This window comes from Magallana gigas, chromosome 7 (assembly GCF_963853765.1).
Source record: "Magallana gigas chromosome 7, xbMagGiga1.1, whole genome shotgun sequence".
NCBI lineage: Eukaryota > Metazoa > Mollusca > Bivalvia > Ostreida > Ostreidae > Magallana > Magallana gigas.
The window spans coordinates 22,382,040-22,402,424 of NC_088859.1; the positions used below are offsets into that span (position 1 = coordinate 22,382,040).

Below are 20,385 nucleotides of genomic sequence, written 5' to 3' on the forward strand. Positions count from 1 at the left end.
GACATATCAACTATAATATTGCCCTAGAACAGATCTGAGTGGAAAACATTTCAGGTGTCTCAACATACTTTACCAGTCAATAGAACAATTTAACCTTCAGTCTGTGTCAAATACATATATAAATGTTTTCACTTGACAGTCATTTCTGTGTGCTTTAACAACCATCATAAATCATTAAGTGTTATATGTGTCTGAAAATTGAATAATTTAAAAAAAAAATGCCTCTCTCTCTCTCTCTCAGTCTCTCTCTCTCTCTCTCTCTCTCTCTCTCTCTCTCCAAGACACAAACATACATATTTTTACACATACAGATTATTGCAAAAGTTAAGAAACAAAGTTGACTTTCTCTGAAAGGTCAGTGGACTTAGAGAAGGTCATTAACATTTTGCTTAAATCTTACTGCAACAGACACCAGGTAAGTTTACAAATGCTAAGCTTCAGATTACAAGGATGAAGAAATAGAACTTTTGAAATCATCTCATCAGAAAAAGTGACTGAGTATACAACCCTAAAATTGACTTCCCAGCATACCAGGAAAGGATGCTGAAAACTGGATGGTTTATATTTTAAAGTTTTATTGTAAATTTGTGATCAGCTTGGGGGGAGGGGGTATGGTAAACATAAACATTAAATTTAGATATCCAAGTACATAATGTTTTTGAAACATTCAGAAATTTTACTGGGGGGGGGGGGGGGGAGGAGGGGCGGGTTGTTAGGGGTGCCACCTTGGCCCACTTTGGATACCGCATGTGCATGAAAGTGAACAAGATGTAAGGAGCATGTTATTTGGAATCATTATTTGACAAAACTAATACTGCCTTTAATTAAGAGAGTTAATACAAAAACTTGATATACTAGGTTTTGTGAATGTATATTTTAACTCACTGGTGAATACCATATTTATACTGATACTTGCCATGGAAATAATATTGAATGATTCAAGACCTAACTAATAAAAGTTCTTTAATAATTCCATATACAAGATATATATCTTGAAATTGATTAAATTCCTATTATAGTAATAATTACTTTAGACTTAATCATGGTAAGGATGGCATGGGATTAGTACTGACATTATCATCCAACTAGTTTAAGTTCTTTTTTTTTAAGTGCAACTTATATATACATCATTATACACACAAAAGGAACAGTTCAACTAGAAAAGATATAATGTTGCAAGCAATAAATGAATTTTCAGTGTAAAACTGCAGATACCTGTCAAATATGTCATCAGACAAAGTCAAGAGTGTTTCCCAGATAGGATATTATATTTTCACATAAATTAATTTAATACATTCATGCAGTTCTAAAAATATGTAATTTATTACTATTTTGAAAAAATACAGCAATTAATCCAATTCTGAAATATCTTTTCTGGTATTTCAAAATGCATAGAAAGATTTTTCATTATTCTATTTCTTAACGACAAAGTACAAAATCATACATGCATAAAAAATATTGCATATTGATAAAATATGACACATAAGATATTTTGCATACAATCAGCGATAATAGCAACCTATATAACACTTGTATATTAAATATCAATACGATAAATGCTAGCATAAAAATTATGCAGTCAGTTATAAATTTGGTACCAGAAAATAAATGTACATGTATTACAGATCTGTTCGGGCACCAAATTGGTACTCATTTGTATTTATGCATTCAATCCAATTGTGCATTGTAATTTTGTATATTTTGTAGTTTGCATAAATGTCACTCCTTAATGATGCTGGTCTCCAGGGTTGCAGGTGAATCACAGAAATATGTTATGCTTACACACTATAGAAGCTATGGAATTTTTTGGTAGAAACATAGAAATGAAATTTTTTAAAATTGGGGTAAATGTAATACACCTATCTAGAAACAATCGCCCAGACCTTTTGTCTTTTTAGCCTACCTGATCAGAGCCACATGCAGGCACAAGTATGAATCTACATGTAGCATTTATAGCAGTTATTGGCTATAACTCCTGTTATTTACACATGTAATCTGTACTGACGATACACATCAAAATATCACACATTCGATCCAATTCACAGGTTAATATAGGAATGCAGAAATTAGATAGAAATTGAAAATTTGTACAGTATGTATTTTGCATTGCACCATCATTATCTCCTATATTTTCAATTCTTCATCTCATGACTTTTGAAGCCTCCTCAGTAGAGCATGATCACGACTTTCTATTTCTCTGCGACAGTATTGTTCAAGATATATTAATGGCTTATATTATTTTTAAAAAGTCCTAAATAATAATTAACTATACTGGTAGTTGTAAAAGAGCTGAGAACTAGATTTCAAAGAAATTAGTGCATTTTAACTATAACGGATCAATGAAGCCCTACATGAACAGAAATAAGAACCCCTAGCCAGACTCAAACACCATGCAGTGAAATTTTGGTACAGGTAAAGTTTTTAAAAAATTATTTTTTCACTATTTAATCAATATAGAGCCCTGACTAAAGAATCAGGGCAATTAAGTTATTTCAAAATTGCAATAATTTTTAGGCCTCCATGCAACAAGGGTTTTTTGGGTTTTTTTTCACATTTCTACCAAAAACCTAAGGTGGTTATGGGGGTCATGGATCTCACAATTGATGTTCTCCTCCCTTCAGATGTCACATAACATATACATATAGTCAACATTGGCTCTGTATAGTTTCAGAGAAGTGAAATTCAAATGTTCAAAAGTTTAACCCTACAAGGAACAACAAATGACAATTATAGTAGCAATGGGTCACCTAAGGGAGTCAGGTGACCTTACATGAAGTCATTAAAAAAGTATCAATCTAAAATTTAAATTTCTACAAAGAGTGGGTGGTGTTGAAGGCATTTCAGATCAAATTATTCCGTTGATCATTAACAACCAAATAATTTGATCTAAAAATCCTTCAACATAAAATGCCAAAAAAAGTCTCTTAGTCTTGACTTCCTCGCCTTCAAAAGTACTAAAAACCTGGATATTTACAAAACAAGGACCTTAACTCAGGCTATTTTGAGACATTAATTGCCATGAAAACCAATATGTGTTAAACATGCATTAATTAATTTAATTTAATTAATCTGTATACAAATAACAACAAAACAACTAAAGCTTAAATTAACAAAAGTCTTAATCCAAAACACAAATGATGGGTAATGATTTTTTGAAATGATCACCATAAATAGCATATTATTAACATGCGTTGTACAGTGGAACAATTATTTCTCCAATAAATTTCTCATAGTCGGAGCTATTCGGATATATTTGAAGACCAATTATTTCATTCAAATAAACAATATTGCTCCATTGTCTGAACAATTAATTTGATGTTAAAATGAAACCATTAGCTCTTTAACTTATAGACACCACTAACATTTTCAGGTATCTAGAAATATTTAATCCACTTTGACATTCACACTGCCCTGCAATTGGCCACTCCTATCGTTGTCCTTATTCTAAGAGCCACAACTCGACATCAGCTCAGTCGATATACAAGCTAGGCTTCCATTTCAAAATCAATGAACAACAGAATAAAAATAAAATATTGATGACAAGGAACAAATCTTCATTGCTAATGTAACTTTTGCTTAATCACATGTGTCAGTACCATAAAAAAGTGTACGCAATAGAAATTTTTCTGCCCAGCTAACAGATTCCAAAGCAAAGCAATTAGGTATGAGGGTTAAACACAGACAGCCAGAAGACGACCAATCGATTTCTATTTGCTGTGTGCACATATTGTGATATTTAGGGATATAGCTGTCATTTAATGGGGAGCAAATCAACTGTTGATCAATAACGGTGTTAAATATCTGTAACAAATAAAAGATTTACGTTTTACCTCACCAGAGGAGAATCTTTAGGGATTGATTTTATGTTGCTTGTTAAAATGTTATTGGTAATAGAAATTATTGTGGGTGTATACATTTTATGACTTGAAATTGTAATATTTAATGATTTGTTATGAAGGATAAGTATTGACCCAAGAGTTTGACAAAATATGCTCTATTGTACCAATGGCCACATCTGATGTAGATGCGTACCATTTGTTTGACTACACAACTGTTTTTACAACATGTTTGATGCAGAGGTTCAGCTTGATCTCTTAAATGTGTACACTGAACCCACTGACGTGTGTACACCACAGCTAGATCTCTGACAGTTTGATTGTCTAGACTTTGTGATGAACCAGCTGTATACTTGAACACATTTTTAGACAATTAACACTGTACTTTTTTTGTACAGGAAAACAGTGTGATTTTATCTCTTTTCAACAATGTCCTATGTGTTCAGTCTCTGACATACAGGGCATAATTTTTTACTGTGAATATCTTGAACATCTTGAATTAGTCCCTTTTACTAACCTGCAGATTTGGATGAAAACTTGTCCCGATGTGCTGCACAAACTGCAAGTAATCTGTATCCCAGGTCAAGGTCATATCCAGGCTGAGGGGCAACTTGACTTACAACCTGAAAATAAAAACCATACTGTTTTTAGCTCTACATATTTGTTGTTAAACATTGTCCATCCCTCACTTAGGTTAGATGACTCTGGAAATTAGAGTACTGTATATTTATTTCAGCTTATAAAGATTGTGGATTCCAACCTTCAGAACACCATTCTAAAAACTTATAAAAATTGCCACTTTTGCATAATTTCTAACAGAACTAAGCTGAATAATAATTCTATCAGTTTTTTAAATCAGCTGCATACCATACATTCTATTTTGATTGTAGAATTTATTTTCTCTGAGTTTTTAATCTCGGGGCACCAATAATTATCCAAGTCGCTACGCTGAATTCAAGTCTGATACATATACTGTGCATTTTTACTCCACTCTCCTGAATTTTACCTCTAACCAACAAAAGTTAAACCCTAGAAAAGATATGAAACTATATGCATATAAATTTCAGTTTAATTTCATAAGATAAAGTGTGATTTATATCATCATTTTATTTTTCAATTATGTATTTCTGTATTGGAGTTATAAGAGACTAGCTACTAAAATAATGTCTGGCCAGCTATAGACTTTGCCTTTTGTGATTTAATATACCCTAGCATTTAGGATGAGTGCATATTTTTAATAGCTACTGGACAAAGAATTAATTTGAACAGGGTTCTCTCCCTCTTAACATGTATAAAACCTGCTCTAATCAGGTGAGCTAAATCATTAAGACTACATCAAGTCATCAATAATTGATATTCCTGACAATTTTATCTAATTCTCTCGACCAAATTATTACATATAGCGATTCATGAACTGCTGGCTTGCAGCAAAGAAAATTTCAATTTTGATCAATAACGGCATGGCTAAAGACCAGCTACTGGTAGTGGTAATTATTAACAGGCATTTAACAGATATTGATCTTCTACAGAGGAAATGATGTGGTTTATCCCCTGTCAATTTCCATCATTGTTACTCAGTCTTTTTCAGTACAAAATACACGTATTTCACCATGGACATATACAAATTATCAAAAGAAGTTACACACAATTTTGTGTGAATTATAATCCATTCCGGGATTCAACACTTTTTTTAAAGCATGTAAGCAGTCTTTGTGGAAAAGGGAGAATGTTTGTGGACATTCATGGGCTGGGAGAACCTGCTTTAGATCAATAAAAATCAAACATGAATTGAATGCTGTAAATCGGGGGATGTTGACTCTAATTAACAAGTCTTGTCCTAGTTAGACTGAATGCCAACACATGAGGTTTTGATAATTTAGTCTATGATTAAATATTTTTTTTTTTAAATCACTTATTATAGAAAAATCATAGTTTTATAAAGAAATCTAATACTGTAATCTTTTGAAACATAATTGTGTTTGTTTATTGGTAGAGATTCAGAAGACACACACTTATTAATAACTACCCAATCAGAGTCTTACAACATAGGAAAAACTGATAAGTCTGAATCATTTGATGACTTTTTTAAAAATCTGTATATTAAGCTTGCAAAAGTTTGGAAGCACAGCTGTATGCAATGATACAACACCAAGGGTGTTAAAATCGCCATCAATTATTTGTATTTATCTTGCTTATCTTGAAATGAATTCTTAATAAGTTCATATGTTTAAATGTATTGTTTCTGTGTAAACTGATAATTAAATTCCATCTTTCCAATGGTAGTGCAAGTGAATAGGTCACAAAGTATTGAATAGACTTATAACATTGAACTATTTTTAAAAAAATTTCACAGGTATGAATGAATTAGAAAAAAAACAAACATTCTGGAATTCTGCTATTTTCAGTAAAATAGATATTATTAAAGGATACACATATCATGCAAAATTTAGCATGATATTGAGATATTTATTTTTCTTTAAGGTGGCTCACTACACCGTGAAATATTTTTTCAAATCAGCAGAAAATTACTTGATTATGATAGATATCATAATGGATAAGAAGTATTTAAGTCTAATAGGCCAAAAATATGCAATTTAGAATAAAAAAATTACATTTTCAAAAATTTAATTTAGTTAACATAAACAAAAGCTCCAGGCGGATTCAAACTCATGATCTGCGGTTCAGAAGCTCAATACTTTAACCACTGAGCTATATGAAGATCTACAACCGAAATGAATGATATAAACAGTTTTAAAAAACATTTAAATTGCCATCTTGTGACGTAGCGTCTTACAAAGTATGAGTGTAGGTGTAGTGAGGTACCTTAAATGTACTTGGGACCATTGAAAATCCAAATAAAGACTAAAGGCAAGACACCACCTAACTTCCATGTTTTTTTCTCTATTTTTTCTATCTCTGCAATGTCCTTTTCCTTTTCATTATGCCAAAATTATATTTTCATGTTGCATTATTATTTTTTCTATTTGGATATATATAGGTTCAATTGAAAATATATACTTTTACTTTTTTAAAAAGCATTTAATTGCCTTTTGTTTGCAATTAAAATAAAAATTCAAAATATTCTAACTCCGAAACTAGCCTGGTAATGCACCCTGAGTTTTTAGGCATTAACAGATTTTAATGCAAATAAAGAAGGCATAATCTATCTAGGAAAATTATCTAAAACTGAGGATCATAGCATCTTTCCTGAAGAAACAAATGTACAGAGGAAAAAATATAGCTGCTTTGAATCCTCTATGATTTTAACTTCAAACTTTATAATCTTACATGTATTTCCTTTCTTTTTAACAATACAAATTACTTTCCTGTACATGAGATCAGTGCCAATATTTACTTTACAATGCTGCAAAATGAATTAAGGAAACTGTTGCAGAGATCCTGTAGCGCTGCACATGGTGAATGATAAATATTGCTGTATTCATGATGGTAGAAGCACTGAAATTAAGCTGATAAAGAAAGAAACAGCATGCACAAGCTGAAGAACCCAGCACTCTTATCCAACTACCACACCTTCAATTGACATTTACTAGAGGGGGGCCACTGATCTGTTTCAACAAAGTGAACTGATATATACCACAGAACGAAATCTGATTCTTACTTTTATGTGATACCCACTAAGAGTATATCAACAGAGAGAGAGAGAGAGAGAGAGAGAGAGAGAGAGAGAATGGAGAAAGAGAGAGAGATGAATATAGAGATATGTAATGAGATGATTTTTTTTTCACTACAGTACTGATACTCACAGTTAAGCACTGCATAAGACTGCCTTCAAAAGCCTTCTGAAAAGCTCTGAGGTCAGAACACCAATCCAAAAGTTCTCGAGCAGCATTTTGGAAGGCTCCAGGGGACCCCAAGTGCTGAAAATAAGTCAACAATATAAATTATCATAGACTTGTCCATCATATTAAACTGAATGTTTACAAGACAGTTGAAATACTGATGTCCTTCAAAATAGGACTGTTGTAAGTAATTCATCAAATCAATTTTGCTATATTTTTAAACAAAACCATATTAGGCTTATATCCAATACAGATAATTTAAATAGATAAATTCATATTGATTAACCAAAAACCAAGAAATCAAAGAACTTTTAAGATTACATCGAAATTGAAGATTGCTCACATGTCTTTCTCTTATTAATAATATGCATGTAATTTATATATGCTTGCTAAACTGTAATGAAATGACTGTGAAATTTGGTGCAAAGCAAACCCAAGTTCTTAATGGTCATCAAAATATAGGAGACAATGGCTTAAAATAGAAAGAGATTGTTTAACAAGTATTGAATAAGGGGACAACAAAAACACAGAGAGAGAGAGAGAGAGAGAGAGAGAGAGAGAGAGAGAGAGAGAGTCCTCAATATTGGAGACAATAAAAAGATAAAGATGTTGTAAAGTCATAGACTCAATAAGGGAGACAACAGCAGAAAAATAGAAATTTTGTTAACATACTCCTCAACAAGAGAGACAACATCAGACTTGTTAACATACTCCTCGACAAGGGAGACAACAGCAGACTTGTTAACATACTCCTCGACAAGGGAGACAACAGCAGACTTGTTAACATACTCCTCAATAAGAAAAACAAGAACAGGCTTGTTAACATACTCCTCAACAAGGGAGACAACAGCAGACTTGTTAACGGACTCCTCAATCAGAGAGACAATAGCAGGCTTGTTAACATACTCCTCAATAAGAGAGACAATAGCAGACTTGTTAACAAACTCCTCAATGAGAAAGACAATAGCAGGATTGTTAATATACTCCTCAACTAGGGAGAAAACAGCATGTTAGTTAACATACTCCTCACTAGGAGAGACAATAGCAAACATATAGAGAGTTTGTCAACAGACTCCTCAATAAAGGAGACAGCAGCAGGCTTGTTAACATACTCCTCAATAAGAAAAACAAGAACAGGCTTGTTAACATACTCCTCAACAAGGGAGACAATAGCAGACTTATTAACAGACTCCTCAATGAGAGAGACAATAGCAGGCTTGTTAACATACTTTTCAATAAGAGAGACAATAGCAGACTTGTTAACAAACTCTTCAATAAGAGAGACAATAGCAGACTTGTTAACATACTCCTCAATGAGAAAGACAATAGCAGGATTGTTAACAAACTCCTCAACTAGGGAGAAAACAGCAAGTTAGTTAACATACTCCTCAATAGGAGAGACAATAGCAAACATATAGAGAGTTTGTCAACAGATTCCTCAATAAGGGAGACAACAGCAGGCTTGTTAACATACTCCTTTTAAAAGAGAGACAATGGCAGACAGATAGAGAGTTTGTTTACATACTCCTAAATAAAGAGAAAATTGCAGACAGATGACAAGCTTGTTAATATCCTCCTGAATAAAAGAGACAACATCAGGCTTGTCTACAAACTCCTAAATAAGGAAGACAATGGCAGACAACAGCAGGCTCATTAACATACTGTAAATTCCTAATTAACACGCGGAATTTAAATCCGTGTAAAATTGCGAAAAGCACCCCTCCTGGATATTAAAATCTTGCCATTATTTTATGAGATTTGGGAACTATAAGAAATATGAATAAATAATACAAAACTATGGGATCGCAGAATTAAGAACTCGCGTATTATAAAAAAAAATTTACAGTACACCTCAATAATAAAGAAAAGAGCAGATACAGTCACTTCAAGCAGATCTTTTAAAAATACACCATAGTATAGCATTGAAATTTGGAGCATAGCATTAGAATCTCATACCACAGCATTGGAATTGCATAGCATAGCATTGGAATCTCATAGATTCTCATTCATCTTAGCATACCATAGCATAGCATACAACATGATTTAACTTGGTTTTAAATGCCTTTATTTAAAAGAATAAATGTTCATATTTCAGATGGAATCATTAGATTTCGTGATGGCTCAATTTTCGTCAAATTCATGGGTACCTCTTATCTACAAACTAACATCCCCCACGAAATACATGTAATAAATTATGGTTTTAAAATATTTTCTTTAATAGATATAAGAGAATACAGGAAATTACATCCCCATGGACTTGTAAATTTAAAGCAATCCATGAAAATTACCATAGCAATGCATAGCATACCATATTATTAAGCCCTTCATTTCAGTTTCTCATAGCAAAGCATATAAATCTCATAGCATTGCATTGCACTCTCATAGCATGTCATTAAAATTTCATACCATAGCATAGCATAAAATTGTAAAATATATGTTTGAAATGACTGAAGATAGAGAGCTTGTTAATATACTCCTAAAAAAGGGAGACAATGGCAGAGAAATAAAGAGTTTGTTAACATACTCCTCAAAAATAGAAACAAGAACAGATAGAAAGAGAGCTTGTTTACAAACTCCTAAACAAGGGAGACAATTGCAGACATGTAAAGAGTTTGTTAACATACTCCTTAGGAAGGGAGATAACAGCAGGCTTGTCTACTAGCTCCTCAATAAAAGAGACAACAACAGACAGATAAAGAGCTTATTAACATACTCCTCAATATGAGAGACAACAGAAGAATGTAGATCATGTCAAAATAGTCTTAAATAAGGAAGACAACAATGGACAGATACAGAGCTTGTTGAGATGCTTTAAATCCTCGATAGATTAGACCTCAATTTGGATAACAACAGCAGAAAGATATAGAGAGATTGTTTAGATATTCCTCAATAAGTTAGGCCTTACTGGTAAAAATGAGATAGTCATCTCAATATGAGAAAATTTAACAGATAAAACTATAACTCAGGAAGGTGCATTATAGTCTTCAACTAGAAAACAACACCAAGTGATAATATGACCCTAACCCAGATAGACACAATCAGGTGTTAATAAACCTAAGTTAAGGATACAACAAAATAGGGGTAAATGTTAGCCTCCACCAGGAAGACAACAATGAACCCTCAACAAGAAAACAACATAAGGGGTCAATGAAACCATAAACACAGGGAAACAACAGTTGTAACCTACCATTGAAGAGGTAAACAACACAAGGACTCAGGACTCAAGCAGGGAGACAACATGTAAAATTCTACTAAGAAAAAAATAACCATTAGTACATTTAACTCTTGACCAGGCAGTCAGAACCAGGGGTAAATGTAACCCACAATCAGGAAGACAACAACAAGGGTAATTTAATTCTCAACCTGTGAGACAACAAATAAATCCTTAACCTGGTAGACAAAATCATAGGTAAAAGTTACCTTCAATCAGAGACACTACACCAGGGGTAAATGTAACCCACAACCAGGAAGACAATAACAGGAGATGCAGGAGTAAATGATACCATCAACAAGGGAGACAACAACAGGAGTAAATGATACCATCAACAAGGGAGACAACAACAGGAGTAAATGTTACCATCAATCAGGGAGACAACAATAGAGGTAAATGTAATCATCAACCAGGGAGACAACAATAGGAGTAAATGTTACCATCAATCAGGGAGACAACAATAGGAGTAAATGTTACCATCAATCAGGAAGACAACAATAGAGGTAAATGTAATCATCAATCAGGGAGACAACAATAGAGGTAAATGTAATCATCAATCAGGAAGACAACAATAGAGGTAAATGTAATCATCAATCAGGGAGACAACAATAGAAGTAAATGTAATCATCAATCAGGGAGACAACAATAGGAGTAAATGTAACCCTTAATCAGGGAGACACCAACAGGAATAAATGTTACCTTCAATCAGGGAGAAAACAACAGGGGTAGAAAGTAACCCTCAATCACTGAGACAACAAAGTTAGTGTTACCCTCAATCACTGAGACAGCAACAGGACTAAATTACGGGGAGACAATTACATGAGTAAATGTTACCCTCAATCAGGAAGATAACAACAGAAGTCAATATTACCCTCAATTAAGGAGACAACAACTGAGGTAGATGTTACCCTTCATCAGCAAGACAACCACAGGACCAAATGTTACCGCAATCAGTGAGAAAACCACATGAGTGAATGTAGATCAGGGAGACAAACCCAAGGATAAATGTTACCCCGATCTAGAGAAATAAAACAAGGGATAGTTGTTGCCCTAAACCAATTAGACAAAACCATTAACGAACCCTAAATCAGGAAGCCAACACCTGACGGATATCTTACCCTAAATCAGGGAGATGACAACAGGGGTAAATGTTACCCATTATCTGAGAGACACCAACAGGAGAAAAAGCTACTCTCAACCAGGGAGACAACAATTAAAATTAATGTTTCTCTCAATCAGGGAGACAACTACAGAGGTAAATGTTACCCTTAATCAAGAGACAACCACATGGGTAAATGTTACTTTTAACCAGGGAGACAACAGCAAGAGTAAATGTTGCTCTTAATCAGGGAAACAACAACAGGAGTAAATGTTACCCTTAAAAAAGAAGGCAACACAAGTGAGTAAATGTAATCTTCAATTAAGGAGACAACAACCAGGGTAGATGTTACCCTTCATCAAGAGACAACCACATGGGTAAATGTTACTTTTAACCATGGAGACAACAACAGGAGTAAATGTTACTCTTAAAAAAGTAGGCAACACAAGGGGTAAATATAATCTTCAATCAGGGAGACAACAACAGGAATAAATGTTACCCTTAAAAAAGTAGGCAACACAAGGGATAAATGCAAACTTCAATCAAGCAGACAACAACAGGAATAAATGTTACCCTTAAAAAAGTAGGCAACACAAGGGGTAAATGTAATCTTCAATCAGGGAGACAACCACAGGATTAAATGTTACCCTTAAAAAAGTAGGCAACACAAGGGGTAAATGTAATCTTCAATCAGGGAGACAACCACAGGAGTAAATGTTATCCTTAAAAAAGTAGGCAACACAAGGGGTAAATGTAATCTTCAATCAGGGAGACAACCACAGGAATAAATGTTACCCTTAAAAAAGTAGGCAACACAAGGGGTAAATGTAATCTTCAATCAGGGAGACAACCACAGGAGTAAATGTTACCCTTAAAAAAGTAGGCAACACAAGGGGTAAATGTAATCTTCAATCAGGGAGACAACCACAGGAGTGAGTGTTACCCTTAATCAGGGAGAAAACAAGCAGGGAAGTTTTAACCTCGATCGGGGAGAAAATGTACTAGCCCATGAGGAGGACACTTTTGAATCTCATTGAAAGGGGAAATAGATTTAATATTAATTTGGTTTTCTTCCTCACTCACTGACAAATGCTTCAGTTAATAGTTCCAATAGGGTTAGATATTCAGTCTATTTTATTCTCTCTCTCATCAATATATATTCCATACACCAACATAGGGATAAGGATGAAAGTTCAAAACCTAATTAGTTTATGAAGAACTTATGAATTATTTGTTATAAACCATCATAGTAGGTGTAATTACCATGTTGCAATCATGACTGCAGTGATGTACTCTGATTTTAAAAGTTTAAAAATCTGTATTTTTAATATAAAGCAAAAACAGATGGCCAGTTATGCATTCCTTATATCCACTGCATTATTGATACATTGATTAAGGAGAAAGAACAAATTTTCATATTGACCACTACTATCATACCTCAGTTTAATACATTTAATCTTTCTAACCACATTACACCTCACTCATGGATCAATTATGTTATATGTTTTGAGGGAAAAATTTGTTTGCCAAGGGGCTGGGTGGAGTGGTTCTATGGCCTATTTTCAGTTTAGTAACTTTCCAGTGCAGTCAATAAGTGTAATTTTAGCTGGGGGGGGGGGGGGGGGCAGAAACTGATTCACAAAAAAATGTCACTACTGCTTAACGAAACTTCTTTTAAACTTTATCTTGTGAATTGTGTTGCAATTATTATAAATTTTGTTTTATGTATACAAATACCCCAAAACCTGTCTGAGTTGTGAATGGAAACAATAATTTATAGTTTCTGGAATTTATATTGATATGATTATAAAGGATTTTGGTGTTGTTATTTGCAGTCATATCATTTCCAAGTAGACAACTCATTATTTCATATTCTCTTCATCTATTGCAGACAAATGATGAATGTAATGTGGGATCTATTTATTGATCACAGTCGAAGAGACAATAGCGTCCATCCTTGAGTATATCTGAAGGGAAATTGATACTATAAAGTTAAAGCCACAAATTAATTTTTGACAAATAAATAATTAACAGACATGGAGAAGGACAGACAAAAAAAAAGAACATTATAATCAGGCTACATCTGCTGTTTCTGAAGTCTAAAGATAATCACTGGAGGAGTGTTACCAAGGAAAGTGTTACAGGCACTTTCTAGCAAATAACTGTACATTGAATTACTGCATGATGCACTTACAAATTCTTATTGCCTCTATATCAAATATTGCATTAATCAGTTCAAAAAATAAAATATCATTGGTATCTATTATGTCCCTGGGGGAGTGGGGAGGGAGGGGTTGTCTGGGTATACAGGGTGTGTTTGTGTAACTTCATGCCTTCTCAACTTTTTATCTTACTGTTATATATATGAATCTTCATAAACATACAACATTGTAAAATAATCTTAGTTGAGAACTGTATGGTATTTCGTTGAGACAAAATTTGATTTTGATTGAACCTTAGTCCTAACATACAATAATTGGGCAAATTCTTGCTTGCTTGACAGAACAGTAGTTTTTTGGAGGTTATATGAGACACCTCAATATTGTGACATACCTTCTTTCAAAATAAGCAATAAAACTATACTTTTACATTTTTCGTTTTGAAATTTTGATGTTTGATGTCAGTGTAGGGCAATAAGTTAAAGCTTCAGCTACATTTCTGCAAGCACTGGGGCTTAATATACATTTTTTTAATGTTTATAAGAATTTTTAAAAGCATTTCATGGTAAAAAAAAAAAGTTTATTATATTTTGAATATAACGTACTTTCATTTATGTTAATATCTTATATGTCCAAAACCTTTTTTAAAATGTCCTGGGAATTGAACATTAAATATTTCAATAAAAAAAATTATTTTAAAATTTTTAAAAACTAAAATATTTTTATACTCAGAGTTACATACTTCATAAATCTTGTGGGTATTTTTTTTTAGCTCAAAAAAGCAATTCAGTTAGCATCCAGTGACATGTATTGAGTTTTTTTTTAAAGTTTTGATTACTGTTTCATGATGCTGATGAAAAAATTACAGCTAGCAAAAAATGTATGTGTAATTATCCTTCTTTACAATCCTGTCCACATGATTCAAATGGATTGATGGATTTTGTTTAATTTCCTTGGGATATACATATATCTATGCATATGATTACCAGGATACCAGTCTGCTTGTGGCACAGATGTTAGTGCCAGGGGGGGGGGTCATTAATGTAGTGCCTGGAGAAAACCCAGAGAAAACTCACTTGTCCAAGTGGACTACCACCATACCCTTTCACATACAACCACTTTTGAAAGGATGAAATGTTCAACTCTCAGTTGAGATATCTCTGTAAAATGAGGATATCTCCTGATGACAGATGTCTTTGCATGTTCAAAAAGAAATATTTCTTTCATTTATGTAGCTATGTCTTTCAAATACATTAGTTTTATGTTGCTATGTCTTTCAAATACATTGAAAATATTTACATTAATGGATATATTTCTTTAAGTTAGAGAAACATTTTTCTAAGTTTACAGTTGTATGGGGCACCTGGTAATATTGATGTAGAAAGAAGTACATTATGATTAAAATACTTTCACCATTTTACAATTTTCAAATTTTACAATATTTTTACCAAAAAATATGATATAAAAATGTTTAAAACTGGATTCCAACTTATGACTTTCAGACTTGTAGCAAATGCTAAAAACCATTAAATTGTGCTATGCTATTAGATAAAAATTTGGGGGGTAAAAATTTATATAAAATTATGCTTGATTTTATTGTTTATTTCGTTGGGAAGTACATCACAATACAGAGGTGTCCCATACCACCTTAATTAAGAGATTTTAAAACAAAATGAAAAGAGATCTTAAACTTAAAAACAGGTATCATTCTGTGTCAAAAGAATAAAAGATGGGGCTTTATCTTATAAAGAAACACAGCTAATAAATACAAAAAGATCAAAATATCTCTTTAAACAAGAGAGGTTTAATATTTCCAATAAGGGATATATCTAACAGAGATTTCCTGTGAAATGTTGAACTGGACTCTGATATAAATTCTGAGTACAGCTTGTTCTATTCACAGATTCCTACCCCCTCTGCAGGTGTTTCTCATCATTTCAATACACTTGAACCTATCCACAAATACACATCTTTTATTGTTGAGAGACGACGGTGTTCTCTTTTCACTAGAAGCTAAGCAGCGTGTTCTGAAGAGAACTGAAGGCCTCGTTTTTGGCAGCATGTTTTTATGTGCCTTGATGTACTACAGATTGATATTGCTGCCGAGTTTCAGCCAGATCATTCGTTAAATCACATTGTTGTCGGATTGCTCCCAGTTTGTGTTTGTCTAGGATTAAATGCTTCTATCTTAAAACTGTTCACTGCATTTAGTAGTCCCCTGACTCATCTGTATTAGTTTAAATATAAATTAACTTATTTGTAATCTAACATACCTGTTTGATGCAGCTTAGTCGATCATTTGTTTGTTGAATGTGTCTGTCCATTTCATTCATTTTGGCTCCTATTGAATGCTTTATCTTACATCCTCGTCTATTAGTTTGTCATGAACATCCCAGTCATGTATCAGACTTGAAAAAACACATTTATTTCACATCATAAAAACCGCAGTGAGTTTAGATCATTCCACACTTAGGATGCAGGGAGAATTTCTAACAATTTGTTTTCCTCTTTTTATATGTCCAGCTTCCATGTTTTCTTTGGAGTTAAACTAAGCACCTTGAATCCAGAGCTGGTGGCTGAATGAAAATAGTCATTCTACTTAATTTTTCACTGACATTACTGTCACAGCAAGGATTTTGGTAAAATTCATTTTCTGAAAAAGAAAGAAGAGGGTTTTTATAATTGAAATGGATATTAAGCACATTAATTTACATTTGACCAGGAAAACAATTAGAACATAAGGATGAAATTCATTTAATTATTGATGAAATAATTTAAGCTAGGTAAACAAAAATATATAACTATACAAATAATATACAAACAGTCTAAATATGAAAAAAGCAAAGGACTTCAACAAGAGGTAAATGACACAGTTTGTTTATGAAGGATCAAAGATATTTTAAAATCAGATTATTTAGTTATTAAACTTTATATTTAAAGTTGAACACTTAAAGTAAATTTCTTGCTGGGAACATGCAATTCTACGCATTATCATTAGGGTTAATATTTCATTTATGGTATATTTAATTCCCATATTTAAAACCACACCCTTTACACCCAGAAATAAAAAAAATCTAAATACACAATAACAAAAAATTGTCATTTCATACGAAAAATTAAGGAAACAAAAGAGAGGTAACTCTTACCTAGAAAATTTCTTGAAGACGAATTGTGTATTCTTGAACAATTTCTTTTCTGACACTATTGCACTAGCTGTTTAGAGTTTAAAAAGTTTTCTCATAGTTTTACTCACTGCAAGTGATTGAATGATCACTCACTTTCGATTTAAATTAAACTTAATTATCTACTAAATTGACAACATTTTACAAACATTACAGATTAATCCTAATCTTCACAGGCAAAATATACCTTTTCTTTAAAAAAAACATTCTTTCCTACAGTCAAATTTATAATGAAACAATTGTTGTCGGGGGGGAAAAAAGAGGACAGCTGAAAAACAAATCACAGTACAAAACAACAACCCGAATCAATTACGCATATTCTGCTTATTACAATAGCAGAAAAAATGTAAAGGCTGGGATCGGATCAATAGCTCAAATCTAGAATGTTATCAATTTACAAGACTCTTTCCAGCCGCTCTTTCTATGCATTCACTAATATCAGTGTCCCCAAGGTGAACTGTACTGTATTGAAAGAGGTAAAAACCTGATGAAAAATTTAACATCAGAACTTACTCCCAATAATGATGTTTACACACAAGTTGATACCATTTTATTGCCTTAAGTGCTTTCTAAAAAATTACAGACTGATAAACATTGAGTGATGACAAATAATATTTGAATATATATTAAGGGAAGGATAGAATGTTAAAACGAGAGACTGTTATGATGGAACTCCGGGAAGTGTGCTCATGATTTTGTGCATTATATGGCATTTATGCCCCAATACATTACACTATTTATTTACTAAACTTATATCAAGTGCTAGCCAGATGGGCATTTTGAAATGGCAAAATAATCATTTTTCTGTGAACAAGCACTTTTATATTGATTGAACTAACAAGACTCGTTTATTTCTGTATTGCTAATTGAACCATGCATCCTAATTTAAAAACATTGTTGATCAAATGCCTTGAAACTATCCCCATTTTCACTATTACCATTTTCAATTTGAAATCTTCTAGATGATCCATTAAATTAAGGACATTTGATTGTATATAAACAAACTGCACACCATTTTGTGAATCACATTATTAAAGGGAATGTTTTGGTGTGCAATTGACAAAGGATGAATGTGTTTTACCAGCACACCTGACTTGGATGTGCTAAAGGAATCCCCTCTCCCAATGATTAAGATTGCACCGCTAGACCCAGTTAAACCTATCAGGTTACATTAGTCGGCAATCTTTTTGTTCATATTTCATCAGACATGACCACCAGAGCTAGTAGGTTGAGATTCTAAAATGTTCTGAAGAGAGAATGAGATCAAATCCACAACCACTCCTTTTTATAGCTAGTATTGTTTATATAAGAAAAAACCCAAGTTGTCAATAACCATATAAATTGAAACTTGATAATTTCATTAAGTATTACATGCACAAACTTCCAAATAAAAAAACTTAGTTTAGATTACAGTTTATCTTGTCAAAAAGCAAAATAAAAATGTAATCTCAAATCACGTACAATTTTAACAATATAGTGCTGTGTATAGATATCTCAATTAAAAAACAAAGGAAACAACAATTGTAATCAAATACGATTTTTAACACCATTTTGATCGATCTGGTTGACAACAAATGCAAATAAAAAATAAAAGTAATTTGATAGTGTATAAGGAACACATGTACAATGCTTGATTTAGAAAGAAATTGTAGAAATTATCTGAATTTAAACCAGATCTTTTGACTAACAGCTTTGATTTATAAGGTGGGTGAAATAGATCTCCATCTTAGCTTGAAACTGAGACTGACCGGAATATATTGAAATCACTAACTTTCTGTCAGTGGCCATCACAAATGCTGGAGCGCTGATTAGATTGGCTGCTATTCATTATCTGATTAAACTTTAAGCAGACACATAGTTCAGTTGTTAGACTAAACAATTTAAACACCAGCAACAGACTAATTCAAAAGTATTTGATTCTACCTGTGAAAGAATATGCTTGAAACACTTGTCACATCCTAAATCCACTTTAAGTCCTCACTTTACTTTTCATATAAATGTCTAAGCGGCACAACAGTCCAACAATATAAATTGTTTAAATATGTCATCCAGTGTCTCCAATTCAATAGCTGCTAACTTTCTGCAATCCTGATCCACCCGCCACCTAACCAGACGCACAAAGCCATGAGCACAGAATATGCTTTTGTTAAAATGATATTTATCTGATAATAAGAAATATTTGTTGAGTGGCATTCAACAGGTAACAGGTAAATCTCATTTGGAGGTAGATCAGGTCATTTGTCTTCAAGATCAGAGATCCACAATCTCTAGTTTAAAATGCTGACTTTAAAAGACACCAGAAGCTAGTTTAATTTTATCACAAATGTTTTGTCAATTTTCAAAGAGAAAATACAGCTAAAAACTAATCTGTAATCAAATGAAAATTCTTATCGTGCAGCTGGATTTTTTTTGTGTATGTATACAGTGACTGCACTTAACATAAATGATATATGGTATGGAAAAAGTGAAAATGTCCCCCACCCCCTTTTCTCAAAAGATTTGATTTTTATTTCCAGTTTTCTTAAGGAAATCTTATTGATTGTATAGATACAGGTTGGTTTTTCCACTTGTTTTTGTTGTTATAAAGTTATATTTATATCTCCTCTATTTCTCAAGAAAATTGATTGTAATTCATAGTTCTTAAGAAACTGACACAGCTGAAATCTACATGATCCAGTTCTAACCAGTTTACCTATGAAAAATCATGATTACAATCAATTCATTAGTTTGTTTAAATAAAAGAAAGATGTAAATATATATAAACAATTGCTAATGCGGGTTATGTATTTTCTCTGCATTGTCACTACCTTCATATCCCACATGAATCACCAAAGAAAGCATTTTATTGTTTAAAACACTACAAAAGCAAGAAAATAAATGTAATATTCCATGCTTTTATTCTATTATCCAACTTAATCTACCATACTAATGAATTAGAGATTAAGCAATAATTACCATTTTATTAAAGCCCTCTAGACTTTTGAAATCACTACCAGGAAGGTTCGATCATGATAGTAATTTAAATATATATAAAATCAACATCATATCACGAAATAGTAGTATTCAGAAGAATAGTTATAGTATGTTATAGTATATAT

At 32.6% G+C, this 20,385-nt stretch overlaps 2 protein-coding genes across 4 annotated transcripts in view; both read right to left on the reverse strand.

The window, feature by feature from the left end:
• LOC105328525 (zinc finger MIZ domain-containing protein 1) overlaps window positions 1-20,385 on the reverse strand; it is a 55,088-nt gene that overhangs the window by 29,790 nt on the left and 4,913 nt on the right. For 2 of the 3 annotated variants that reach the window (XM_066089321.1, XM_066089319.1), the window contains 3 exons: window positions 16,379-16,758; window positions 7,601-7,714; window positions 4,354-4,459 (listed from right to left, as the gene is read on the reverse strand). In XM_066089321.1, coding sequence (XP_065945393.1) covers window positions 4,354-4,459; window positions 7,601-7,714; window positions 16,379-16,438 — 280 coding nt within the window. In that variant the 5' untranslated portion in view covers window positions 16,439-16,758. Of the gene's footprint in view, window positions 1-4,353; window positions 4,460-7,600; window positions 7,715-16,378; window positions 16,759-19,210; window positions 19,362-20,385 lie in introns of those variants that run through there. The other variant, XM_066089320.1, reaches the window with a different exon arrangement.
• On the reverse strand, window positions 8,049-11,327 carry LOC136270316 (uncharacterized). Its single transcript, XM_066067671.1, has 3 exons — window positions 11,288-11,327; window positions 8,687-8,989; window positions 8,049-8,627 (listed from the first exon to the last, which is right to left on the reverse strand). Exons 1-3 carry the CDS (start codon window positions 11,325-11,327, stop codon window positions 8,254-8,256), a joined length of 717 nt encoding a protein of 238 aa, XP_065923743.1. The 3' UTR covers window positions 8,049-8,253.